Consider the following 22,395-nt stretch of genomic DNA (forward strand, 5'->3'; position numbering starts at 1 on the left):
GTATCTCTTTTCATTTTGTCTGGCTGAAGCTGGTAAGTTGTTCTTTTAGTGCTTGTTCACATCAATTCCAAATTAGATGTGTACAACATAGCACGCCATCCAGGGCAGGTGATAGTAAGCTGACTACCACCCCCACTAAAAAAATCTAAGAACCAACATTAACATCTGCAGAGCAAGCTATGAACAAGATCTATGCTAAGCTTAGGGCATGCTTGCAAGGCAAGGGAATGATGCTTCAGTGCCACAGATGGTAAGGAGGAACTGAGGGATGGATGGGTCAGCTAGCTCACATGCAGCATATTATACCTGCACCACTTCAGGGGCTTTCTGACCTACCTGACAGATGCTGCTAGGTGAAAAGTTTCCAAAGTCCATGAAAGCAGTATGCGTGCACCTAACTGGAATAGATATAAACATCGTATCTTAACAACATTTATGAGAGGTTAGTAACCATTTTCTTTTCTTCAGTCCTGTGCCTATTGTGTTGAGCATCCCTCATGTAATCTAGATGCATTGACTGATGAGGAAATTTGTGAAAGCTGTTCCCCTCACATCAGATGTTTATCATGCAATGGTGGGTTCAGTGAGAGAGCTGAAGATTTGAACAAGTAGATCCAGCTTAGGCATTTTGGGCTGGATGTGAAATTGTTTGCTGCTTTCTCCTACTTAACATAATGAATTTGTATCTATGGTGCATGTCTGTGCAAAATTGGCAAAAAGATGTGGGCAGAGTTTGCGAGCTGATTCTTTGGGATATATCACAAATTAACTTCTATACACAATGCATGTGAAAGAGAGATGGAGATCTTTAAACTCTCAACAACTTCCTGACATACAAATGGAGACTGACTAGGCAACCTTTTTTTTTTTTTCCCCTGGATGTCCTTTGAAGAAGAAGAGCAAAGTTAGAATATAGCTTCTGTCAATACGGGACTTGAGAGGGTCCTTCCACTCAGTAGTGGACCAGCAGCCTGTGACTTTTGTTAAAATGTTCATCAGAGGCTTTATCATTGGCCTCACCAATGTATTACCCTTGTATTGCCCTGGAAGTACATGGAGGGCTTAAAGATGACTCAGGTTGCCAGTTGAGGATTCATATGTTGAGGGTGAATTCGCTTTTGTCATAGTCAACTCCATGCTACCTCTCCCCTGCCTCCTGTGATCTATTGGGATTGAAAGAGTTCTGAAGTCTGGCACTCTGACCAATGCTGATGTTTGTTTAAAAGTCTGTAGAGGTCATTGCAAGTAGTTGTAAATTACAGCAACCTTCAAGTGTTACAACTTATGTCCAGGAGCTGAAGTGGTCTTTAGCTGCGCTGATTTAAAAGTCTATCCTCTCCCTTTTCAGGTGCACTGAATCTGAGTTCTAGCACAAGGATGCACAAAGTGGGGGCAGGCCCCCTTGGGGGCTGTGAAGTGTTGTAATGGGGGGGGGCGTAGCATGATCAGCTGCTGGGTCTCAGGCTGATCCACCTCATTAAAAATGTTGAAATATATTACTGTTTTAATGTCTGTGTATTCATATTTATATACTGATTGATAAACTTTTTACATTCTACATACCTCTTCTTACACATGCTGAAAGATTAACAGGAACATAACCAAAATTTCTGTTGATTTGGATAACATTAGACAGGTTGTGGGGGGTTGTTAAATGCAGGAATGAAAAGTGGGGCTCCACGTAAAAAGTTTGCTCACCCCTGGCCTAGCACATCTTAAGATCTGGACCTGCATCTCCAAGTTCCACAGCAAAATTTGTGCTCGTGTACTGAAATTCCCAGTAGTAGTTTTATCCGAGTTATATCTGTTTATTCAAAGCCTAATGCTGGTTGGGACTTTTAAATGCTGCAGTAATATAAGTAATCAGTATTATAAAAAGTTCGAAATATTTCTGTGAAGGGGTGTGGTCATAGAAAACTTTTTGGGAGTGTTTCCCAAGGTGCTGATCATGCCACTGATACCTGCCCCTTTGCTCCCTGGGACTGTCCACTACCCTGTCCTGCTGTGTGAGATCCTCTGGTCTCCCCTAGCCAAAGCACAGAGTTGGAGTTACTGTCCCCTACCAGACCAGTTCAGATACTGATTTACTTGAGCTCTGGAAGGATGCAGCTCTAGGGCACAGCACTCAGGAAATCAACACCCCACCCCACCCCACCCCGGATTAAACCTCCAAATAAATATGTCTCTGTGCGAAAGATTCAGTTACTAAACTGAAATGAAAGGAAAATGCGTAGCTAGTTCTAACTTCCCAAAGACTCTGCCTAGACTAGGGGGGCCATTTTGCCAACAAAACCAACAGAGCATCCCGATTCCCAAGGGCATTCTTTTGACAGTAAGTCAATAGAGCACAGCACCTTTGTTGACAACCATACCCTGCTCATCACGAGGAAGAATGCTGCTGTTGGCAGAGATCTGTCACCAAAACATTGGTCTAGACATTTGGCGGTCGGGGTGGATGCTTTTGTCAACAGAAAAGTCTTCCGTTATACTGCACAAACCTGTCTGCTGTGCTTCTGGGTGGCCATTTTGCCAATAGAGTGGCCAGGCAGTCTAGCTGCTCTGTTGGCAGAGTGGGTTGCTCTTTCAATCCACATTAGCGGTCTGGCTGCGATTTATGGACACAGGTTTTGTCGCAAGATATCTTCCAACAAAAACTTCTGCCAGCAAGTTGCTCTAATCTAGACGTAGCCTTAGGAGACTTATTGCATACAGATTCTTACCTGAAAGAGCTGGTCTCATGTCAGGTAAAATCTTTAAACCAGAACTGATTTTCCCCCCCGCAGCCCCCGCCCCCCATTTGGTCCAACAGCCTTTTGAAGTTCATTATGTCTTCTTGGGGTTTGTCAGACAGATTCCAGAGCACACCGGAGACAAAACCTGATAGCTTCACATTGCTTAAATAGATGTTTTCATAGGGCAGGAAACATTTATTCAATATCTCTCTCCCTGAAAAACACTGGATCAAAATGGCTTTTAATATCAGATGGTGTAGTCACATGCTGTTCTTTCACTCACCACCTTCTAGACTTATAGGACAAATCAGGCTGCTTACAATTTAAGTTGCTCATTCAGGGTTGGGTGGTGGGGACCATTAGTAGTGGTCTTCATCAGCACATTTAAAACTATAAACAGACATTCATTTTCTATTTCTTACTTCACATACTCAAATGGTACATGCATAAAAATAAAATATATGCAGTTCCAGCAGATCATAACATTAAAATTGATAGATTAAATGAAATATTTTGTCCAAGTCATCTGAGGTATGCATATTTATATTCATAAGCCAATTTTCATAAAGGATGGGGAGGTATCACAATTTCTTCTACTGCTTTTAATAATTAATGTCTTGCTTCTACTTTGCAATAAACTAATTTGAATTCATTACGTAATCTCACTGTACCACTTATTTTTATTCTTCCAGTCAAAGTGCTATGGCCAGACTTTGCTGACAGAAGTTTATAAGCATTTGAATTTGGTTGAGTCTGACTACTTTGGAATTGAGTTCCAGAACATCCAATCATATTGGGTATGTAGTTGTTCCTGATCAATTTATTATAATAAAAAGGCTTGGATGAGTGCTGCCACCTGTTAGAAGAAGTTTGAAATCCCATGTAAGAGTCTCCCAGTGAATGTATACTTTTGATTGTAAAGTTGGTTCAGTCAATCAGGTCCACCTACTGCTTTACAAAATATGTAATAAAGCAGTACATAGGAAAATCAATCTTGTTCCCCCTTCACCCTAAAATAAAAATAAAGTTATCCACATACTGATGTTTCTACTGAATAAAGCTGTTTGATCATATTATTTACATCTTGTTGATTATCATCCCAGATATTACCATTTGCCCTTTTTTCCCTCTCAAAAATTTACATGAGAAGGAACTTTATGAATAGTTGACCAACTTAGGGTTTTAAGAAAAGGAATTGAACTCACACTGACTCTTCTTTGTTTTTGTACAGTATTGTAGCATCAGTGTGTATATTCCAGACTCTAGGATGAATAGTGCAGGTTTTTTGTTGTATTTTAAATTTATTAATTTTTTGTCTAAAGGTTAATGTAATATTTTCCCTCTGGGAAGATTAGGTATTTGAAAATGTAGAGCCTCCACACACTATGTAGGTGTAATTTGTCCGGGTTAATGCCCTTCATTGCTGCTGTTATTGGTTTTAGTGTTCATAATGTCGGTAGTTCTTTTAAAAATAACTCCAGAATATTTACAGAATACCTCTGTATAGCAGAGTTGACAAAAGACCATTTAATTCTACCAACTACCACCTATACAGTAAATCTCTGCATCTTAATTTATTAATGAAGCTGTTATAAGTAGAGCTGTTAGTGACTTTATCACCAGCACTTGGACTGTACATAGAGGTGAAAGGGTCAAATTTCAGCACTCCGCCCCCAAAAGGCTGGTGACCCCTGCTGTATAGCATAGTCAGTCATACTTGCTTTTGCTCTCAGAGGAATAATTTGGTGTAAAACTCTGGAGTGTCACTCTTTAGTCAAGCCCTGCATCATCACCACAATTAAGTGAGCTGGGCTGAACGTGGAAGGGAAAGGAAAGGGCTGGTGCTTAGCCTCCATCATACATGGAGAGCAAAGAGCCTAAATGTATGAGTTACCCAAATTCCTTACACTTTTCATTGTTTGCCTGTAGTGTTGTGGCTTCATCATGTTTCTATGGCCCATTCCTTTCAGCACTGGTGGCACAGTTTGCTCCTTTTCTGTTTGACTCCTTCCTTATAATGATGAAGGAAACTTAGCACTATACTTATCACAATGTTTTTGCAATTTATATATATTTGTTACGGGTATATACAGGTTAAATTTCCCTCATCTGGCACCGTTGGGACCTAACCGGTGCCAAACAAGGGAATTTACTAGACCATGAGAGGTCAATATTGTCTAGCACATTATCAACACTTCTAGTGCTTACTGAGCTCTTAAAGACATTTAGAGGTAAATTGCAGCTAAATAACGTCATAGAACTGTGAGAGCCAGGTCTGGTGGCTGTAAACAAACTTTATGGGACCACAGGAAACTTGGCCACACCCATGATAAGTAGCTGGCTAATTAAAGTAATGCCAGATTACAGATGTTCCCACATGAGTGTTCTAGATTAGAGAGTTTCAGCCTGTACCAACTTTAAGTTTTATGGCTAAGCATATTTAATAGGTGGAAGAAAATTATTATGCTATTGCAGTGAAATAGGGAGAAAAATGCATACTCATTTAGTGAGTAATGCTTACAGTTAAACTTCATTTTGGTGTTTTACAAAATTTATTAATTTTTAACTTCTCTCTCATTTCCAGATTTGGCTTGAACCTATGAAACCTATCATTAAACAAGTACGAAGTAAGTACATATTTAATTTTTCTAAAGCATTTTTCTTTAATTGTCATGAATTTAATGTGGTTTGTTTTCATAGTTGTGTAGGTGAGTTGCCTCAGGGAGTGGCCACACCTGCTTCCTACACAATGTAGTCCTGGGGCTTAGTCCTGTGTTTAGGCCTCAGTGGGCCTATGCCCGGCTTCTTGGGCAGGCCCCATGATTAGCCTAGTCCCAAAGTCAAACAGCCCAAGTCCAGGAGCAGGGCAGGGCAGCGCAGTGAACAAACAGTCAATATACAAAGCAGACCCAGGCCCTGGGGCAGCAAACAAACAAACTACAGAGCAGGTCCAAGCCCTCACAAGCAGTGAGAATGGGGCTACCCAAGCATATGCCTGGACTAGTGAGGGGTGGGAGGGAGACTGCCACAGACAGGTTAGGGGTGGCCGGGGGGATGCAGGCCCGCCTACTCCACTGCATCCCAGCCCAGGGCCCTGTTAACAGCAGTGGTCTGCCACCAGGGTGAGTGGGACACCAGACTGAAACACATTGACCCCTGTTACCCTGTGCCATTTCCATATTACTCATACCTGGTGTAATGCTGGTCGGCTTCTCCAAGTCAGGCAAGATACCACAGGGAGTAGTTCCTCCTCCAGGGCTTCTGCTGGGGTCCTGGGCCAATCCTCAGCCTCCTGGTCAAATGCCAGTTGGTCTCCTCTGGGTTCTCGGGGCTGCAGCGCCTTGGCCACAATGGGGAGTTCCTCCTCAGGGTCGTCTAGCAGGGGTCCTGGTGGTCCATGCCAGTCCTCAGTCTCCTGGAGCAAAGGATCCTCCTCCCAGCCCGAGAGCTGAGAGCTTCAGTCTATCCTCCCTGGTGGCTGGTTCCCTATTGAGCTCTGGGCTGGGGTTTTATGTTGGTCGCCCTTCCCCTTGCCTTCCAGACAGGTAAGGGATAGGGGCTAAATTCCTTTCCCCAGGGAGGGAGGGATTCTTCCCCGTGTATGTCAGGGAGTGGCCACACCAGCTCCCCACAGTTGTTGTTTGATTTTTCTGCCAGGTTTGCTGGTTTTGTGCTAGTCGTCATCGTGCATAATTGGTTAAACATTCATCTGCAAATGCAAACTTTTAAGATGGAATCAAGCCCTCTAATAGCATCATCATTTTCTAGAACATATGCCATTCAAAGTTGAATTACTGCGTGATTTGTAGGTTCTTTTGAATTAAAAGTAGATGCTTCTTTTTTCTAGAAAGCTAACTTGTTGCTTCCTCACAGATCTAAATGTTGTCTGAGTTGCTTGCTGTTTGTCCATAAAATAATAGAGGACTCAATTGCTTCCATTGTGGTAACATATAATAGCTATATATCACCCAACCTTGATCTTCTTCCTTATAGACTCTTTGCTATGAAATTAGATTCTTAATATCTTTGAGATACCTTTCTCTAATGTAGCATGTGATCTCTACAGCTAAGGTGAAGTGTGCACACAAACTTGAATTGGATTCCAACTGACATCTGGAATGCTGGATATCTAAAGTCCTCATTTGTGTTATGCCATGAATATGTGTTAATTAATACATTAAACCTGTATTCAGAAATCAGCTATTTTGTTATTTACAGAATGTTTCAAAAATATTTTTGGCGGGGGGTGGGGGAAGAGGTTTTATTTGGACTTGGGAACCTGATGCTCTTGATCTTTTGTCTTCTGGCTGGAACTTAAAATTACTGAGAATCTTTCATTTTGCAGTGATATGCATCTTGGAGAATAGAGTGAGATACTGTTAGATTTGGTTGAGTAATATTGATCACATTGTTGGAGGTTAGTTTAGCTAGGGTTGTTTTGATGTGGAAAGAAATGGGAATGTTTTTGTTTACTACACCCCATTTAGGGAGGGCAATAATATCTGCAGTAAAATTTCTTGCATTCATTGTCCAATAGGAGAGAGTTGCAGCACTGACATTCTCTATTTTATTTTTCATTAAAGGACCAAAAAAATGGAAATATATAGTGAGCTGATATCATTTGAAATGTAGTGTTCAAGAATTAGGCTAGTAACAGAGAGGTAGCCATGTGAGTCTGTAACTTAACAAAACAAAAAAGCAGGCATGTGCCATTTTAAAGACTAACAAAATAATGTATGAGGCAATGAGATATGGAGGTAGTGCTGTACTGGAAATATTTCAATATTTAGGCTTCAGTTAATGTTCACTAGACCTTTAATCATTCTTGTTGCTCTTCTCTGGACTTTCTCCAATTTCTCCACATCTTTCTTGAAATGTGGAGCCCAGAACTGGACACAATACTCCAACTGAGGCCTAATCAGTGGTGAGGAGAGTGGCAGAACTGCTTCTCATGTCTTGCTCACAACACTCCAGTTACTGCAGCCCAGAATAATATTTGCTTTTCTTTGCCACAGCATCACACTGTTGACTCATGTTTAGCTTGTGGTCCACTATGACCCCAAGATCCCTTTCTTCGGTACTCCTTCCTAGGCAGTCGCTTCCCATTCTGTATGTATGAAGCTGATTGTTCCTTCCCAAGTGGAGTACTTTGCATTTGTCCTTATTAAACTTCATCCTGTTTACCTCAGACCATTTCTCCAGTTTGTCCAGATAATTTTGAATTATGACCCCATCCTCCAAAGCAGTTGCAACTCTCTCATAGCTTGGTATCACCTGAAAACTCAATAAGCGTACTCTATGCTGATATCTAAATCATTGATGAAGCTATTTAATACAACCAATCCCAAAACAGACCCCCTGTAGAACCCCACTTGTTATGCCCTTCCAGCATGAATGTGAACTGTTAATAATTACTCTCTGAGGATGGTTGTCCAGCCAGTTGTGCACCCACCCAATCTTTGCCTAGATTATTGATAAGAAGATCATGTGAGACCATATCAAATGTCTTTCTAAAGTCTAGGTATACCACATCCACTGCTTTCCTTTATCCATAAGACTTATTACCCTGTCAAGGAAAGCTATCAGATTGACGTGGCATGATTTGTTCTTTACAAACACGTGCTGGCTGTTACCTATCACCTTATTTTCTTCCTGATGTTTGCTGATGAACTCCTTAATTACTTGCTCCATTATCTTTCCCAGCACAAAAGGTAAACTGACTGGTCTGTAGTTTCCTGAGTTGTTCTTATTTCCCTTTTTATAGATGGGCACTATTTTGGCCCCTTTCCAGTCTTCTGGAATCTCTCTGGACTTCTAGGACTTTTCAGAGATGATTTCTAACAGCTCTGATACCTCCTCTATCAGTTCCTGGAGTATTCTAGGATGCATTTCGTCAAGCCCTGGTGACTTGCAGACATCTAACTTTTCTAAGTAATTTTTTAACTTGTTCTTTTTTTTATTTTATCTTCTAAACATGTCTTCGGCAGAGGTGTGCTCAGTTGACATGGTCTTGAACTCCCACCCACCTCCACAGATACTTCTTGTAGTCACTTACTGTGGAGTGGACATGAGCAAGTATTCAGAGAAGAAAAGACAGTTACTTTTTCATAAGTGGTGTTCTTTGTGATGTATTGCTCACATTATTAACCAAGAAAAAGTAAACCTTATCCCTAGTACAACATTATGTTGGTCCTTGACTCTACTCAGGCCAGGCCTTCTTCCCCTAGGTTCTGCTTCACTACCTTATGGACCTTATCTTGTGCATGCAAGCCCACCCTCTCACCACAGCTCACACATGCCTGAGATTGTTGGGCTTTCATACTCTAGCACATACACCTCCACTTCAGGGCCTTGTAGGTATGGCTGTTGTCAGTCTGTGACACCACCAGGTCCTCCTCCAGAGTAACCTGCGAACTTGTTGGACCTTGGATAAAGGCATTCACTGCATTTAATCCTGGACTGCCTTCTGCATCTCGAGTTCCAAGGCCTGTTCTTTTCATCTGTCAAGGTCCACTTGGCTGCGATTTTGGCCTTGCATCCAATGCTTGAGGGTAGATTGGTTTTCGCCCAGGGCATAACTGCCAGGTTCTTTAAGGACTCTAAGTGCGTCTACTCATATGCCAGTGACCCTGTTCCTCTGAAAGGCCTGAACCTTATGCTGTAACATCTCATGGGACCTCCCCCAACAAGCCTCTATCTTCCTGCTGTCTCCTACTTTCCTAGAAGGTTGCATTCCTGGTTGTAGCAACATGTTCCAGCTGGGTTTTTGAGATTAGGATGTGCACCTTGTAACCACCCTATGTGTCTTTTACAAAGACAAAGTCCAGGTGAGGCCACATCCAGCTTTCCTGCCCAAGGTGGTTTCTCAGTTTCACATGGGCCAGGACATTTACTTACCTGTGTTTTTTCTAAAGCGAGATAAATCAGAGGAGAAACACAGACTGCAATCCTTAGATGTCAGGAGGGCATTAGCTGTCTACATTGAAAGGACTGAGCCATTCTACAAGTTGATGCAATTGTTTGTTCCAGTGGTCGACAGGATGAAATGATGGCTCGTATCTGCTCAAAGAATTTCTTCTTGAATCACCCCTGCATTTGTTGTTGCTACAATCAGGCAAAAATGCTACCTGTGGTGATTGTAAAGGCGCATTTGACCAGGGTGCAGGTCTCTAACAGCTGCTTTTCTGGCCCCAGTGTCCCACCAGGACATTTGTAGGATGGCCACTTCTTCACATCTCTTTATATTCGTGTCCCACTTGGCATTTACCCATGAGGCCCTGGATGATGCTGGCTTTAGTACAGCATTACCACAAGCTGCCGAACTAAACTCTGAGCCCACTTCCAAGGATATTGCTTGTGAGTCACCTAGAATGGAATCGCAATGAGCAAACACTTAGATAACTGTGTTTTCTTATCTATCTTTTGTTATTGTTCTTTGAGATGTATTTCTCATATCCATTCCACTACCTGCCTGCATACCCTTCTGAGAGGGCATAGGGTCAGTGGTGTCTAATACACTCACGTATGACCTCAGCACTCAAGTGGAGGCTGCAGCCAACCCACCGATACTGGTAAAGTGAAAGTAAAAGTCTGACACAAATGCACATGGGCGTGCACATATGTAGAATGAAATGGACATGAGCAAAACGTCTTGAAGAACAAAAGTTACAGAAGGTGGGTAACCATTTTTATGCTAGGTCATTACAGAACATTCTGTAATTGACTGCTTGTTTTATCTCATTAATTTAAAATTCTAGTGTTACTGTTTCTTCCTTTAGTAGAATTTAATTCTTCATTCTTAATGTGGAGGATTGGATCAAACGAAATGTGATGAGGTTCAACAAGGAAAAGTGCAGAGTCCTGCACTCAGGACAGAAGAATCCCAAGCACTGTTACAGGTTGGGGACCAACTGGCTAAGTAGCAGTGCAACAGAAAAGGACCTGGGGATTACAGTGAGTGAGAGGCTGGGTATGAGTCAACAACATGCCCTTGTAGCCAAGAAGGCTAATGGCATTTTGGGGTGTATTAGGAGGAGTATTTCCAGTAGATCTACAGAAGTTGTTATTCCCCTCTATTCGGCACTGGTGAGGCCATATCTGGAGTATTGTGTCCAATGGGCCCCTCCCCGCCACGCTGTTAGAAAGGACCTGGATGCATTGGAGCAGGTCCAGCAGAGGGCAATGAAAATGATTAAGGGGCTGAAGCACATGGCCTACATGGAGAGGCTGAGGGATTTGGTCTTACTTAGTTTGCAGAAGAGAAGAGTGAAAGGTGATTTTATAGCAGCCTTCACCTTCCTGAAGGGGGGCTCTAAAGAGGATGGAGAGAGGCTTTTCTCTGTAGCAGTAGAACAAGGAGCAATGGCCTAAAGTTACAGAGGGGAAGGTGCAGGTTTGCTACTAAGAGAAACTATTTCACTAGGAGAGTGACGAAGCACTGGAATGTGTTACCTAGAGAGGTGGTGGAATCTCCATCCCTAGAGGCTTTTAAGTCCTAGCTTTACAGATTCCTGGCTGGGATGATTTAGTTAGGGTTGATCCTGCTTTTAGGCAGGGGGCTGGACTTGATGACCTCCTGAGGTCCCTTTCAGGCCTGGGATTCTGTGATTATAAAATGTGATTATTCTGGGAATGAAGAATAACATTATTGTAAAAGTTTGTTATGCTCTTCCAAATAAAAGACTAACCCTGTAGCTGTTTTGCAAATTAGATTTCCATTAACTGTCTAAAATGTAGTACAAATTCCTATATAGAGATATTCATGTTTGTAAAACTGTTTAATATTTTTGATAGGACCAAAGAATACAATGCTTCGTCTAGCTGTAAAGTTTTTCCCTCCTGACCCCGGTCAGCTGCAAGAGGAATATACCAGGTAAGATATCTGTCAAAGTAATTAATGTTCATTAGTGGTTTAAAACAAAAAACAGAAACAAAAACAACAACAAGACAATGAGGATCAACCAGTCCAACGGCACCACCATCACACTGGGAGGAATGACCTGGAAGATGTGGAGCAGTTCAACTAGTTGGGGAGTACTGTTGGCAGAAATGAAGGAACAGATAAGGATATCAGTGCCAAAATAGGTGAAGCAACAGCTGTATAGAAGACTCTTTTTCCCATATGGAGCTCAAAAATAGTATCTGCAAAGGCGAAACTACAGGTCTTCAACACAAATGTGAAGAGAGTGCTCTTTTCTGGGCGAGAGACCTGGCATACTAAAATGTCTCCAAATCACAAGCTGTAGACATTCATAAACAGATGTCTGAAGTACATTCTTTGCATCAAATGGCAAGATTTGGTCACAAATGAGGTGCTTTGGAATAGAGTAGGACAAGAACCACTTGACATTCAACTCAAGAGAAGAAAGTGGGGATGGTTAGGTCACACACTCAGAAAACCATCATCCAGCATAGTCCATCAACCTCTCAGATGGTACCCACAAAGAAAATGCAAAAGAGGAAGACCATGGACAACATGGAGAAGATCTGTTGAAGTTAAAGGACAGCAACCGGAGTACTCCTGTAGTCAGCTAAAAGTCTTATCCTGAGACAGAGTGAGCTGGTGTAGACTTGTAGATGACCCCTGCTCCACCCAGAGTACAAGGGTCTAAGTCAAGTAAGTCAGTGGTTAAAACTGTATATATGGAGGGAATATAGAAATAAGCTCACATAAGAGAGTATTTTGTCTGTTACAAAGTAAAGATCATTTTTAGGGCAAGGGTAGGAGAGTATTTTTATTATAAAGTCACATTTCTGATAGAAATGCCTACCATATCTTATTAGTTCAGGTGGTAGATGATGCTTGTGGTTGTAAATGCTAGTGAAAGTTTGCATGAACAGATAATGGTTTGAGTTGACTGAGGCATTTTCTGCCTACCAAGCATGTTAAAGTGTTACCATTAAAAGAGGCAGTTGATCATTTCCTCTCTACAATCTTGTGGATGTGGATTTATAAATGTTTCTAGAAGGATTAAGTGACCAATAAAAGTTTTAGTAAATGGCAAATTGTCAAATTGTAAGAGTCTAGTAGGTTATTAGGTTATATCTATACCACTTGAACAATATCATCAACACTGCCTCAAGAGAATCCTAAATATCCCTTGGGAGGATAGGCGCACAGACACTAGCATCCTGGAAGAGTCCAACAGGACCAACATTGAAGCTATCTTCTTCTTCAACAACTTTGTTGGACTGGTCACGTGGCTCAGATATCTGATCAGAGCTTCCCAAGACAGATTGTCATTCCTCCAATTTCAAAAACAGAGGAGTGTTGGGGGCCAGTGAAAGCACACATGAAAAATAACAAAGAGGAAGCCGTGCTAGTCTATACACTATCAAAACAAAAAGTAGTCAAGTAGCACTTTAATGACTAGCAAAATGGTTTATTAGGTGAGCTTTCGTGGGACAGACCCACTTCTTCAGACCATAGCCAGACCAGAACAGACTCAATATTTAAGACACAGAGAACCAAAAACAGTAAGCAAGGAGGACAAATCAGAAAAAGATAATCACGCCCCCCACCCCTCCACACTCGGATTTGCTCACCTTGATTATCTTTTTCTGATTTGTCCTCCTTCCTTACTGTTTTTGGTTCTCTGTGCCTTAAATATTGAGTCTGTTCTGGTCTGGCTATGGTCTGAAGAAGTGGGTCTGTCCCACGAAAGCTCACCTAATAAACCATTTTGCTAGTCATTAAAGTGCTACTTGACCACTTTTTGTTTTGACACATGAAAAAGTGCAGCATGAGTGTTGATACTTTGGAGAACCTTGCCCAAGATCATCCCCAGTGGAGAGTACTAATCTTTGAGGGGATGGTGCAATTTGAGAAATGCTTCCACAGTGCAGATGAAAAGGGGAGAAGAAGAAAAGAGCATCAAAAACTGCCCCACACCCTTCCATCAGCTACCAACACCTGCCCCTTCTGTGGTAAGATCTGCAGCTCCAGAATGGGGCTGATCAGCCATCAATGGACTCACAAATAGGAGGGTGACATGAAGACGTCCTACTCGTTATCAAGTGACTGCCAAGAATAACAGCTTCTACTATTATGTTTATTGCCATATTTAGCATGTGACATATTACTTTTTAAAAGATAGGTAAATAATTGACATATTTTCAGCATGTTACCATCTGTAAATGTACCCTGGTCCTGTTCCTTCATCACCAACAAGGTAGTGTGATTGGAGAAATCTGCCTGCGGCAGATTTTTAAGAGCATTGTAATCTTGTCTATCTGCCACTCACTTATGGCTCTTACAACACCTTTCTTCAGCATCATAGCAGCTGTTTTCCCCTAACTGGCTCTATCTCTTTTATACCTGTTTTCTCCCACCTTTCTACAGTTCTCACCACCTCTACCTTCTTCGCTTTGATATTCACCCCTTTTCTCCTGCCTGTGCAAATCTGTGTTACACATCTGTGTGCTCCTCATCACCTCTGATGACTCAGGCTTGTAATCTGGGTTTCTTATTGGACTTGGACCTTTCACTAAGATCTTGTACACAGGTTATGTCTAACACTGCTGAGGGTTTTTTTTTTTTTCTTTTTTCTGCATAACATCTCAAAGTCTCATCCAGGATGTCACTACATCCTGTTTTGATTACTGTTAACATACTTTCCTCTAGCCTTGACAAACATGATCTTGCCCCCGTCCCATCTGTTTAGAATGTTGCAAAGAGCACTGGTCTACTTTGACTATGTCACTCATCTCTTTACATTCTTTCCATTGGTTACCCCTTGCCATACCTTTCCAGATTTATCACTACAATCTCTCTGTCACTGTCAAAATGTTGGTTCCTACATGCAATTAGCTCATAGAGCCAGTTTCCATTGTTCACATTTTAAGTTTTCTGTAAACATCTTGCTAGTCTCTCCTATGCTGCTCTATTTTTGAATGTGTGCCAGCATGGACCCCACTGTAGGTGCACATGCGTGCAATATTGGAATCTTTGAAATGGTGAGGTCATGCGTGTGCCCTGTAATACTTTGGAGTCCTGTGCAAGGTCATAGAAGATGTAGTGGCCAGGACTCTCCCTCAGTTCACTCTGAACTTTAAAAGTCTGGTATTTCTCTTCCCACACAGCAGGATGAGGCACTTTTGTGACAGCTTTCTGGCCTTATGGTGAAGTCAAAACCCTCCAGCATGGTTACCAAGAGTGGCATGCAAGCCGATTTTCATCAGCACATGAGGCAGGACTCAGCCCCAACCCTCTAGCTGGGAGCTTGCTCAAAGCCATGCCCCCTGGGGGTTAACAAAAGACTAGCTAATGCTACCAGCCACCACCTAAATGGTAAATCTGTGCATATTTATTTATTAATGAAGCTGTTGTAAGTAGCACTATTAGTGACTTTCACAATATCTCAAATTTTGGCACTCCTTCTCAAAAAGGTTGTCTACCCTGCATTAGGGTTTGAACCCCCTGTCAGTTTTATGACTGCCTCATTACCCTCACTAATGGACAAAGTGTATCTTCTGCTTGGGAGAAAGTCACTTCCTGGATGGGTGCTCAGTGTGTTGGTCATTTTCCTTGAGGGCCTGCAGATACAGGCTACAGCTTCTTTAGGTCTGCTCAGACTTCTGCTTGGCCTCAACCGCTCCCCCAGATCATAAAACACAAGTATTAAACCAGCAGACTCACTTGTTGCTTTCACTCCCATTTCTACACTATTGGTAGATTCATCATCATCATCAGTTCCTTGACCGAGGTCGTTGGGCACCTAAATTGGTAGATTGGCTTGTCCAAAATCTTTACTCACTGAAGAGTCCGGAGTTTCTTTATATAGGCAAGTTCCAGCCACAGTTTCCTTGGGTTGAATTAAATTTTTTTTATATGACCTTCCACTCCGCGCATACTTAGTGACAAAGCTCCTGATTTCCTACAGTGTGTACTGCACTTCTGCATAGTGATAGGCTGCATGCTAGCCATCTGGGGAAAATGGCAACCCCTGTCTATAGTTGCTCAGTGGCTCACTACAGCTATCACAATCTGAAGAAGTGGGTCTGACCCACAAAAGCTGATTGTCTAATTAAATAAATAAATCTGTTAGTCTTTAAAGTGCCACATGACTGTTTGTTTTTTGGTACAGTTCTCAGTTCAACCCCTTTACTCCATAGGCAAGCCATAATCTGATATAGCCACTCTCATCATTCGCATAGAAAGGGAAAAAGAGAGGAGAAAAAATCTTAGTCTCCAGTGGCCTCCCTGGATGTGGAGGCAACATACTCAATTTCGTGTTACTCTGTGTCCGCAAAAACAATGAGAAGTCCTGTGGCATCTTATAGACAGATTTTTTTGGAGCACAAACTTCCATGGGCAGACCCACTTCATCAATTACTCAGTTTCTTAACTCAGTCTCTGCCTGTGAGTTTACTGCCTTTGTAGTTCTGGGGCTCTGAGAGTCTGTTCTCCAGCCAGGCCTCTACTTACCCCTGGCCTGTGTACCTGCAGGGTTCCCACATGGTATCTGACAGTGTGTCTACAGTCCCTGCATTCCTGCAGTGTGCCCTCCTCCCACCATCAGTGGTGTCCAGTAGTAATTCAAGTATATACCTGTGGTTGTCGTCCTGTATTCGCCACAGGCCTTTCCCCCACTCTAAATAAATGTCCTCCCCGTCCCCCAGTCTCCCCCACTCTAAAGAAATACTCTCCCCCAAGAGCCAAGCACCCCCAGTCCCTCCTCCCCCACTCTAACAATGCCCTTCTCCCCCCAGAGACAGGCACCTCCCGCGCAAACTGAATGCCGGTGAGTCACCAGAGCTGCTGACACGGGGGCCACTGGGGTTGCGCCAGGACTGCAAAAGCTGCACTAAGGCAAGAGGCGCAGGAGGAGCTGCTGCTGCTGCCATGTGCTTGTCCCAACAACTGGTGGTGCGCATACACAGAGTGGGTGGAGGGCACACTATGTATCATTTTGCCACACCACGGTGTTCAGTTTGCCACATGTGGTGAGTGGCAAGCATATTGGACACCATGGCACTAAACTGACTAATGGTGAGACTTTTAATCAGTTCTAGCCAGTCTTTAATTGGTACCAGATGTCCCCACAAACCTAACCGTCTAAACAGGTTCTAGATTGCCTCCAGGTGTCTTAATTAACAAGGGCCAGGCCTTGTTTGGTTACCATGGAAACAGGAACTTCTTCAACCTGGAGTTAATATATCTATTCTATTACTATCTTACAGCCATCGTGTAGGTTCGACCCCATCATATTTGCTAATAATGCACCAACCCCACTGTGTAGGTTGGTGAAACCCTCTGAACTATGACTGAGATCTATAAATCCTGAGGTTGGAACAAATTTTCTAAAATCTGCTCTTCTAGTAAGTCAAGCTTTTCAAAGATCTTGGCTTTTCCTTCTTTGGTGTCCTGTGACAGTTGACTCCATCACACTTAATTTGCTTTATGTGGCTAGATTGGTTAGAGAAGTTAGTGATGTTATCTACTTCTATTTTAACTTTATGATTGCCGCTGAAGAATATTTTAGAAACTGTTGATTGTGTGAGTAGTGGCGAGTTGTTTTCTTTAGCTCATCAAATCCATGTACTGCTCTCTTTTCCTTTTTTAGGTATCTGTTTGCATTACAAATCAAGAGAGACTTGGCAGAGGAACGACTAACCTGCAGTGACAGTACAGCAGCTCTGATCATTTCTCATCTTCTGCAGTGTTAGTATGTTGGCTATCCTAGCCTGGACTAATGTTACCACCCATAAACTAAACTAAATCATCTATCCATGCACAAAAAGCATTGCCCTCATGTTGATGATGAAAAATATTAGAGCAAGTGTTTTCTATTTTACAAGTTTTAATATTCATAACAAAACATTAATGTGGTTATTCTTTAACCTCTGGCATACTGGATCGTCACCAAATATATAGCACAATGAGGATTGACCCATTTTCATGAGGTTGGGAAGGAGACCATTTTTATGGGTTTGTACTTAAAAAGCAAGGTAGTTTTGGCTGCTGGAAGGTGGGGCTGAGTCAGGACTCTTATCCGTTGTCACTCTCAGCTGCCTCTGCCTTTCCCTGCCAGTAAGCGTGCTTATTTTCTGGCTGGGCCTTCTTATCTGCCTCAGTTTCTCCCAATGCCAGTTTCCAAATCAACTTCATGTCACAAGGGAGTGTACATGTGGAGAACAGGCAGAAGGAAATGGAATTAGAACAGGATTCGGGCAACACAACAGCAAGCCTCATAGTGAGAATATCATCCCTCTTGGGTAGACATTGCTAGGAAGAGTTAGAAGGGAGAATTGGAAAGGTGAGTCATGGCCTCCTATTTGGAAGTGAGGGTGGAGGCTGAATGAACTTGGTTTCTGTTCAAGAACATTGTGATGCTTGCTGTGAGGGCCATAAGGACAGATTTTCAAAGGCATTTGGGTATCAAAATATCATGGAAAACTTGGTCGTAAGGGTAAAAGGAGACAACCAATGGCATATGTATTTACAAATCTTAAATATAAGACAAAAGGGATGCATTCTTTTTTCTCCCTGACTACCCAAACCAAAAAATGTTTAAGAAGCACTCCTTCAGATAGGATAATCAAATGTGAATCCATTTATTGGAAGGCCAAACCTATCTTACAAAATATCCAGTGATTTGTGCTATGAAAATTTGCTAAGGATTTTTGAGAGAGCTTCAAATCAACAGAGAACAGCTAAATAAGCACGGACATCTCTGACCATGTTTTTTCAAGAGTTAATCTTAGGATGTTGGTAAAGCAAAGGTGATAAAGGAATTTAAATGTATTAAGCCCCAAATATTTAAAAGATCATCATGTTCAAATATTTTGGTTTTGTAGGTCAGCCTAATTTTAAACAAAATACTTCCATGGTATTTTTATATCATTTTTTTTTAAATTCAGATGGTTTTTATAATGTCCATTTTGAAGCTTAAACTGAAATGTTTTAATGATTCTACAGAACTTCTCTGAGCATGTCTACACAGAAATTGCACTGGTTTAATTTAAATATGTTCAAATCTAATTTAATTAAAAGGTGAAAAGCCCTGTGTGAACACTTATCAGTTTAAATCTGATTTAAATTCCTCTAGTCTGCACCTGTAAATGACAGGTGCAAGCATAACACAAAGTTGCATTTGAAATATTTGTAACTGTATGTGTAGACCTTTCTCAGATCCCAACAATGGCTTCCTAATTCCCAGTATTGGAATGAATTGTGATATGACTTGATGTGATATGACTTTTTAGAGATTAAGTCAACTCATTTGATAGTTTTTGTTCTTGTATCTTACAGGAAAACCTCCAGGTGAAATCTTGTAGATGTGGGAATGCCAATACATGTGGTTACACAAAAATAAATAAGTACCATGTAAATGGTATTTTTATAGAGAAGTCAGAGTTGAGGATTAACTATATTTTCTTTACAGAAGTACTGTTTTTTTTAAATTCTGACATGTTCTGTTACTTTTTATCTTAGCTGAGATTGGGGATTTTGATGAATCTGGGGATTGTGATCACCTTAAAACAAACCAGTACCTGCCAAACCAGGAAAGAATTCAAGGAAAGATACTGGAGTTTCACAGGAAGCACTTGTAAGTGCAGATATAGGTGGGCTTTCTGTAAATGTTACATTATTACATCATAATGCTGAAATGGTGCAGAGAAGGCAGAAAGATATACCTCTGCCTTTAAAAAGTTCTAACACAGTTTTGATCTAATTCTTGCGTAAATAGTGCCAAACTATCATGGAATTCCTTTTTTCCTAGTAGACTGAAGTGCAGGAAATTTACACTTTCATACTTGCTAACTTCCTCATATAGATGGCATAAGCTAAATGCAGTTTAGAGGTGGAAGCAAAGCCACAGTGATGGCATCAATTTATACTGTGAGCCCTGCCAAATTTGGTGGACTTCAGCAACCATTTTTGTGTTGTGACAGGTTGGACCCCTTGGGATGTCACCAGGTGTTCTGAGATATCACTAAGTCAGCCTATTTTGCCTGCCTAGGTCCCTTTTACCTGGTCTTGCTGGGCCAAGTTCAAAAGCCACTTCCAGCCAAGCTCGCAGGCATGGACACCCCAGCTGCAGAATGATATATGATATAAGTTATGGGAAGATTCAGCTTTCAGGACTTGCCCCAGCCCCAGTTGTTCAACTCATTTGTAGTGTAAACCCAAAATTATATGGAATTTGCCTCGTCCCTCAATGTGAAAAGAGGTATGCACCACATCTCACCCTCCCCAGCTAAAAATTACATAAATTGGGTTATATTGTAAACTAGAATTTGGGGAGCAGGATAGCTCAGTGGTTAGAGCATTGGCCTTCTAAACCCAGAGTTGTGAGCTCAGTCCTTGAGGGGCCATTTAGGGGCCTGGGGCAAATAAGAACAGCCATACTGGGTCAGACCAAAGGTCCTTCTAGCCCGCTGTCCTGTCTGATGACAATGGCCAATGCCAGGTGCTCCAGAGGGAGTGAACCAAACAGATAACAATCACTCTCCTGCCATCCAACTTCTGACAAACAGAGGCTAGGGATACCATTCCTTACCTATCTGTAGCCATTAATGGACCTAACCTCCATGAATTTATCAAGCACTTTTTTAAACTCTGTTAGTCTTAGACTTCACAGCCTCCTTTGACAAGGAGTTCCACATTTTGACTGTGCCCTATGTGAAGAAGTATTTCCTTTTATCTGTTTTAAACCTGCTGTTCATTAATTTAATTTGGTGTCCCCTAGTACTTATGTTTATGGGAACAAGTAAATAATTTTTCATTCTTCACTTTTGCCACCCCACTCATAATTTTATATACCTCTATCGTATCCCCCCTTAATCTCCTCTTTTCTAAGATGAAAAGTCTCTTTAATTGCTCTTCATATGGGACCGATTCCAAACCCTTAATCATTTTAGTTGACCTTTTCTGAATCTTTTCTAATGCCAATATATCTTTTTTGAGATGAGGTGACCACATCTGTATGCAGTATTCAAGGTATGAGCATATCATATTTTTATATAAAGGCAATAAGATGTTCTCTCTCTTATTCTCTGTCCCTTTTTTCTTAACATCCTGTTTGCTTTTTTGACTGCCGCTGCACACTGTGTGGATGTTTTCAGAGAACTGTCCACAATGATTCCAAGATCTCTTTCCTGATTACTTGTAACTGAATTAGGTCCCATCATATTTTTTCCAATGTGCATTACTTTACATTTATCCACATTAAATTTCATTTGCCATTTTGTTGCCTAATTACTCAGTTTTATGTTATCCTTTTGAAGTTTTTCACAGTCTGCTTTGGTCTAAACTATACTGAGCAATTTAGTATTGGCTGCAAACTTTGCCACCTCACAGTTAACCCCTTTCTCTTTACAATGGTTTCGACTAATTTGCCTGGTACTGACATTAGATTTACTGGATTGTAATTGCTGGGATCACCTCTAAAGCCCTTTTTTAGATAGGCATTACATTAGCTATCTTCCAGTCATTGGGTACAGAAGCTGACTTTTAAAGGATAGGATAGATTACAATCCATGGTTAATAGTTCCACAGTTGAGTTCTTTCAGAACTCTTGGGTGAATGCCATCTGGTCCTGGTGACGTGTTACTGTTAAGTTCGTCAGTTAGTTCCAAAACCTTCTCTAATGATACCTCAATCTTGAACAATTCCTCAGATTTGCCACCTACAAAGGACAGCTTGGGTTTTGGAATCTCCCTAACATCCTCATCCGGGAAGACTAAAGCAAAGAATTAATTTTTTTCTCCGTGATTACTTTGAGTGCTTGTTTTGTATCTCTATCCTCTAGGGGGCCCACTGGTTGTTTTAGCAGGTTTCCTGCTTCTGATGTACTTAAAAAACATTTTGTTATTGCTTTTTGCGTTTTTAGCTAGCTGTTCTTCAAACTCCTTTTTGGTTTTTCTTACTACATTTTTATGCTTAATTTGGCAATGTGCTCTTTTCTGTTTTCTCCACTAGGATTTGACTTCCACTTTTTAAAAGATGCCTTTTTATCTTTCACTTTTTATACCTTTTTATTTCTCACTGCTTCTTGTACATGGTTGTTAAGCCCAGGTGGCTCTTTTTTGGTGTCTCTGATTGTGTTTTTAAATTTGGGGTATACATTTAAGTTGGGTCTCTATTATGGTGTCTTTGAAAAGTTTCAAGCAGGTTTCACAGATTTTACTTTAGTCATTGTACATTTTAATTTTTGTTTGACAAATCTCAATTTTGCATAGTTCCCATTTCTGAAATTAAATGCCACAGTGTTTGGACTGCTGAGATGTTCTTCCCACCACAGGGATGTTAAAAGTTATTATATTATGGTCACTATTTCCAACGGGTCCTGTTACACTTGGACCAGATCCTGCAGTCCACTAAGAACTAAATCAAGAATTGCCTCTCCTCTTGTGGCTTCCTGTACCAACTGCTCCAAGAAACAGTCATTTAAGGTACCAAGTTGTTCAGGACAGTCAAAACCAAAAGGGATTGTGAAGAACTACAAAAAGATCTCAGCAAACTGAGTGATTGGGCAGCAAAATGGCAAATGAAATTTAATGTGGGTAAGTGTAAGGTAATGCACATTGGAAAAAATAACCCAAATTACACGTACAACATGATGGGGTCAAATTTAGCTACGACAAATCAGGAAAGGGATCTTGGAGTTATAGTGGATAGTTCTCTGAAGACATCCACGCAGTGTGCAGCGGCAGTTAG

The 22,395-nt window shown here is 41.4% G+C and overlaps 1 protein-coding gene across 5 annotated transcripts in view; it reads left to right on the top strand.

Moving 5' to 3' along the window:
* Positions 1-22,395, top strand: part of FARP2 (FERM, ARH/RhoGEF and pleckstrin domain protein 2) — a 132,893-nt gene that overhangs the window by 24,564 nt on the left and 85,934 nt on the right. For all 5 annotated transcript variants that reach the window (XR_012646753.1, XM_075003719.1, XM_075003716.1 and 2 more), the window contains exons 3-7: positions 3,425-3,529; positions 5,317-5,359; positions 11,526-11,604; positions 17,297-17,394; positions 19,168-19,282. Coding sequence is in view for 4 of the 5 variants with exons in the window: in XM_075003719.1 (XP_074859820.1) it covers positions 3,425-3,529; positions 5,317-5,359; positions 11,526-11,604; positions 17,297-17,394; positions 19,168-19,282 (440 nt within the window). In the remaining variant the exon portion in view is untranslated. The remainder of the gene's footprint in view (positions 1-3,424; positions 3,530-5,316; positions 5,360-11,525; positions 11,605-17,296; positions 17,395-19,167; positions 19,283-22,395) is intronic.

The sequence above is a fragment of the Carettochelys insculpta genome, chromosome 10, assembly GCF_033958435.1.
Source record: "Carettochelys insculpta isolate YL-2023 chromosome 10, ASM3395843v1, whole genome shotgun sequence".
Classification (NCBI taxonomy): domain Eukaryota; kingdom Metazoa; phylum Chordata; order Testudines; family Carettochelyidae; genus Carettochelys; species Carettochelys insculpta.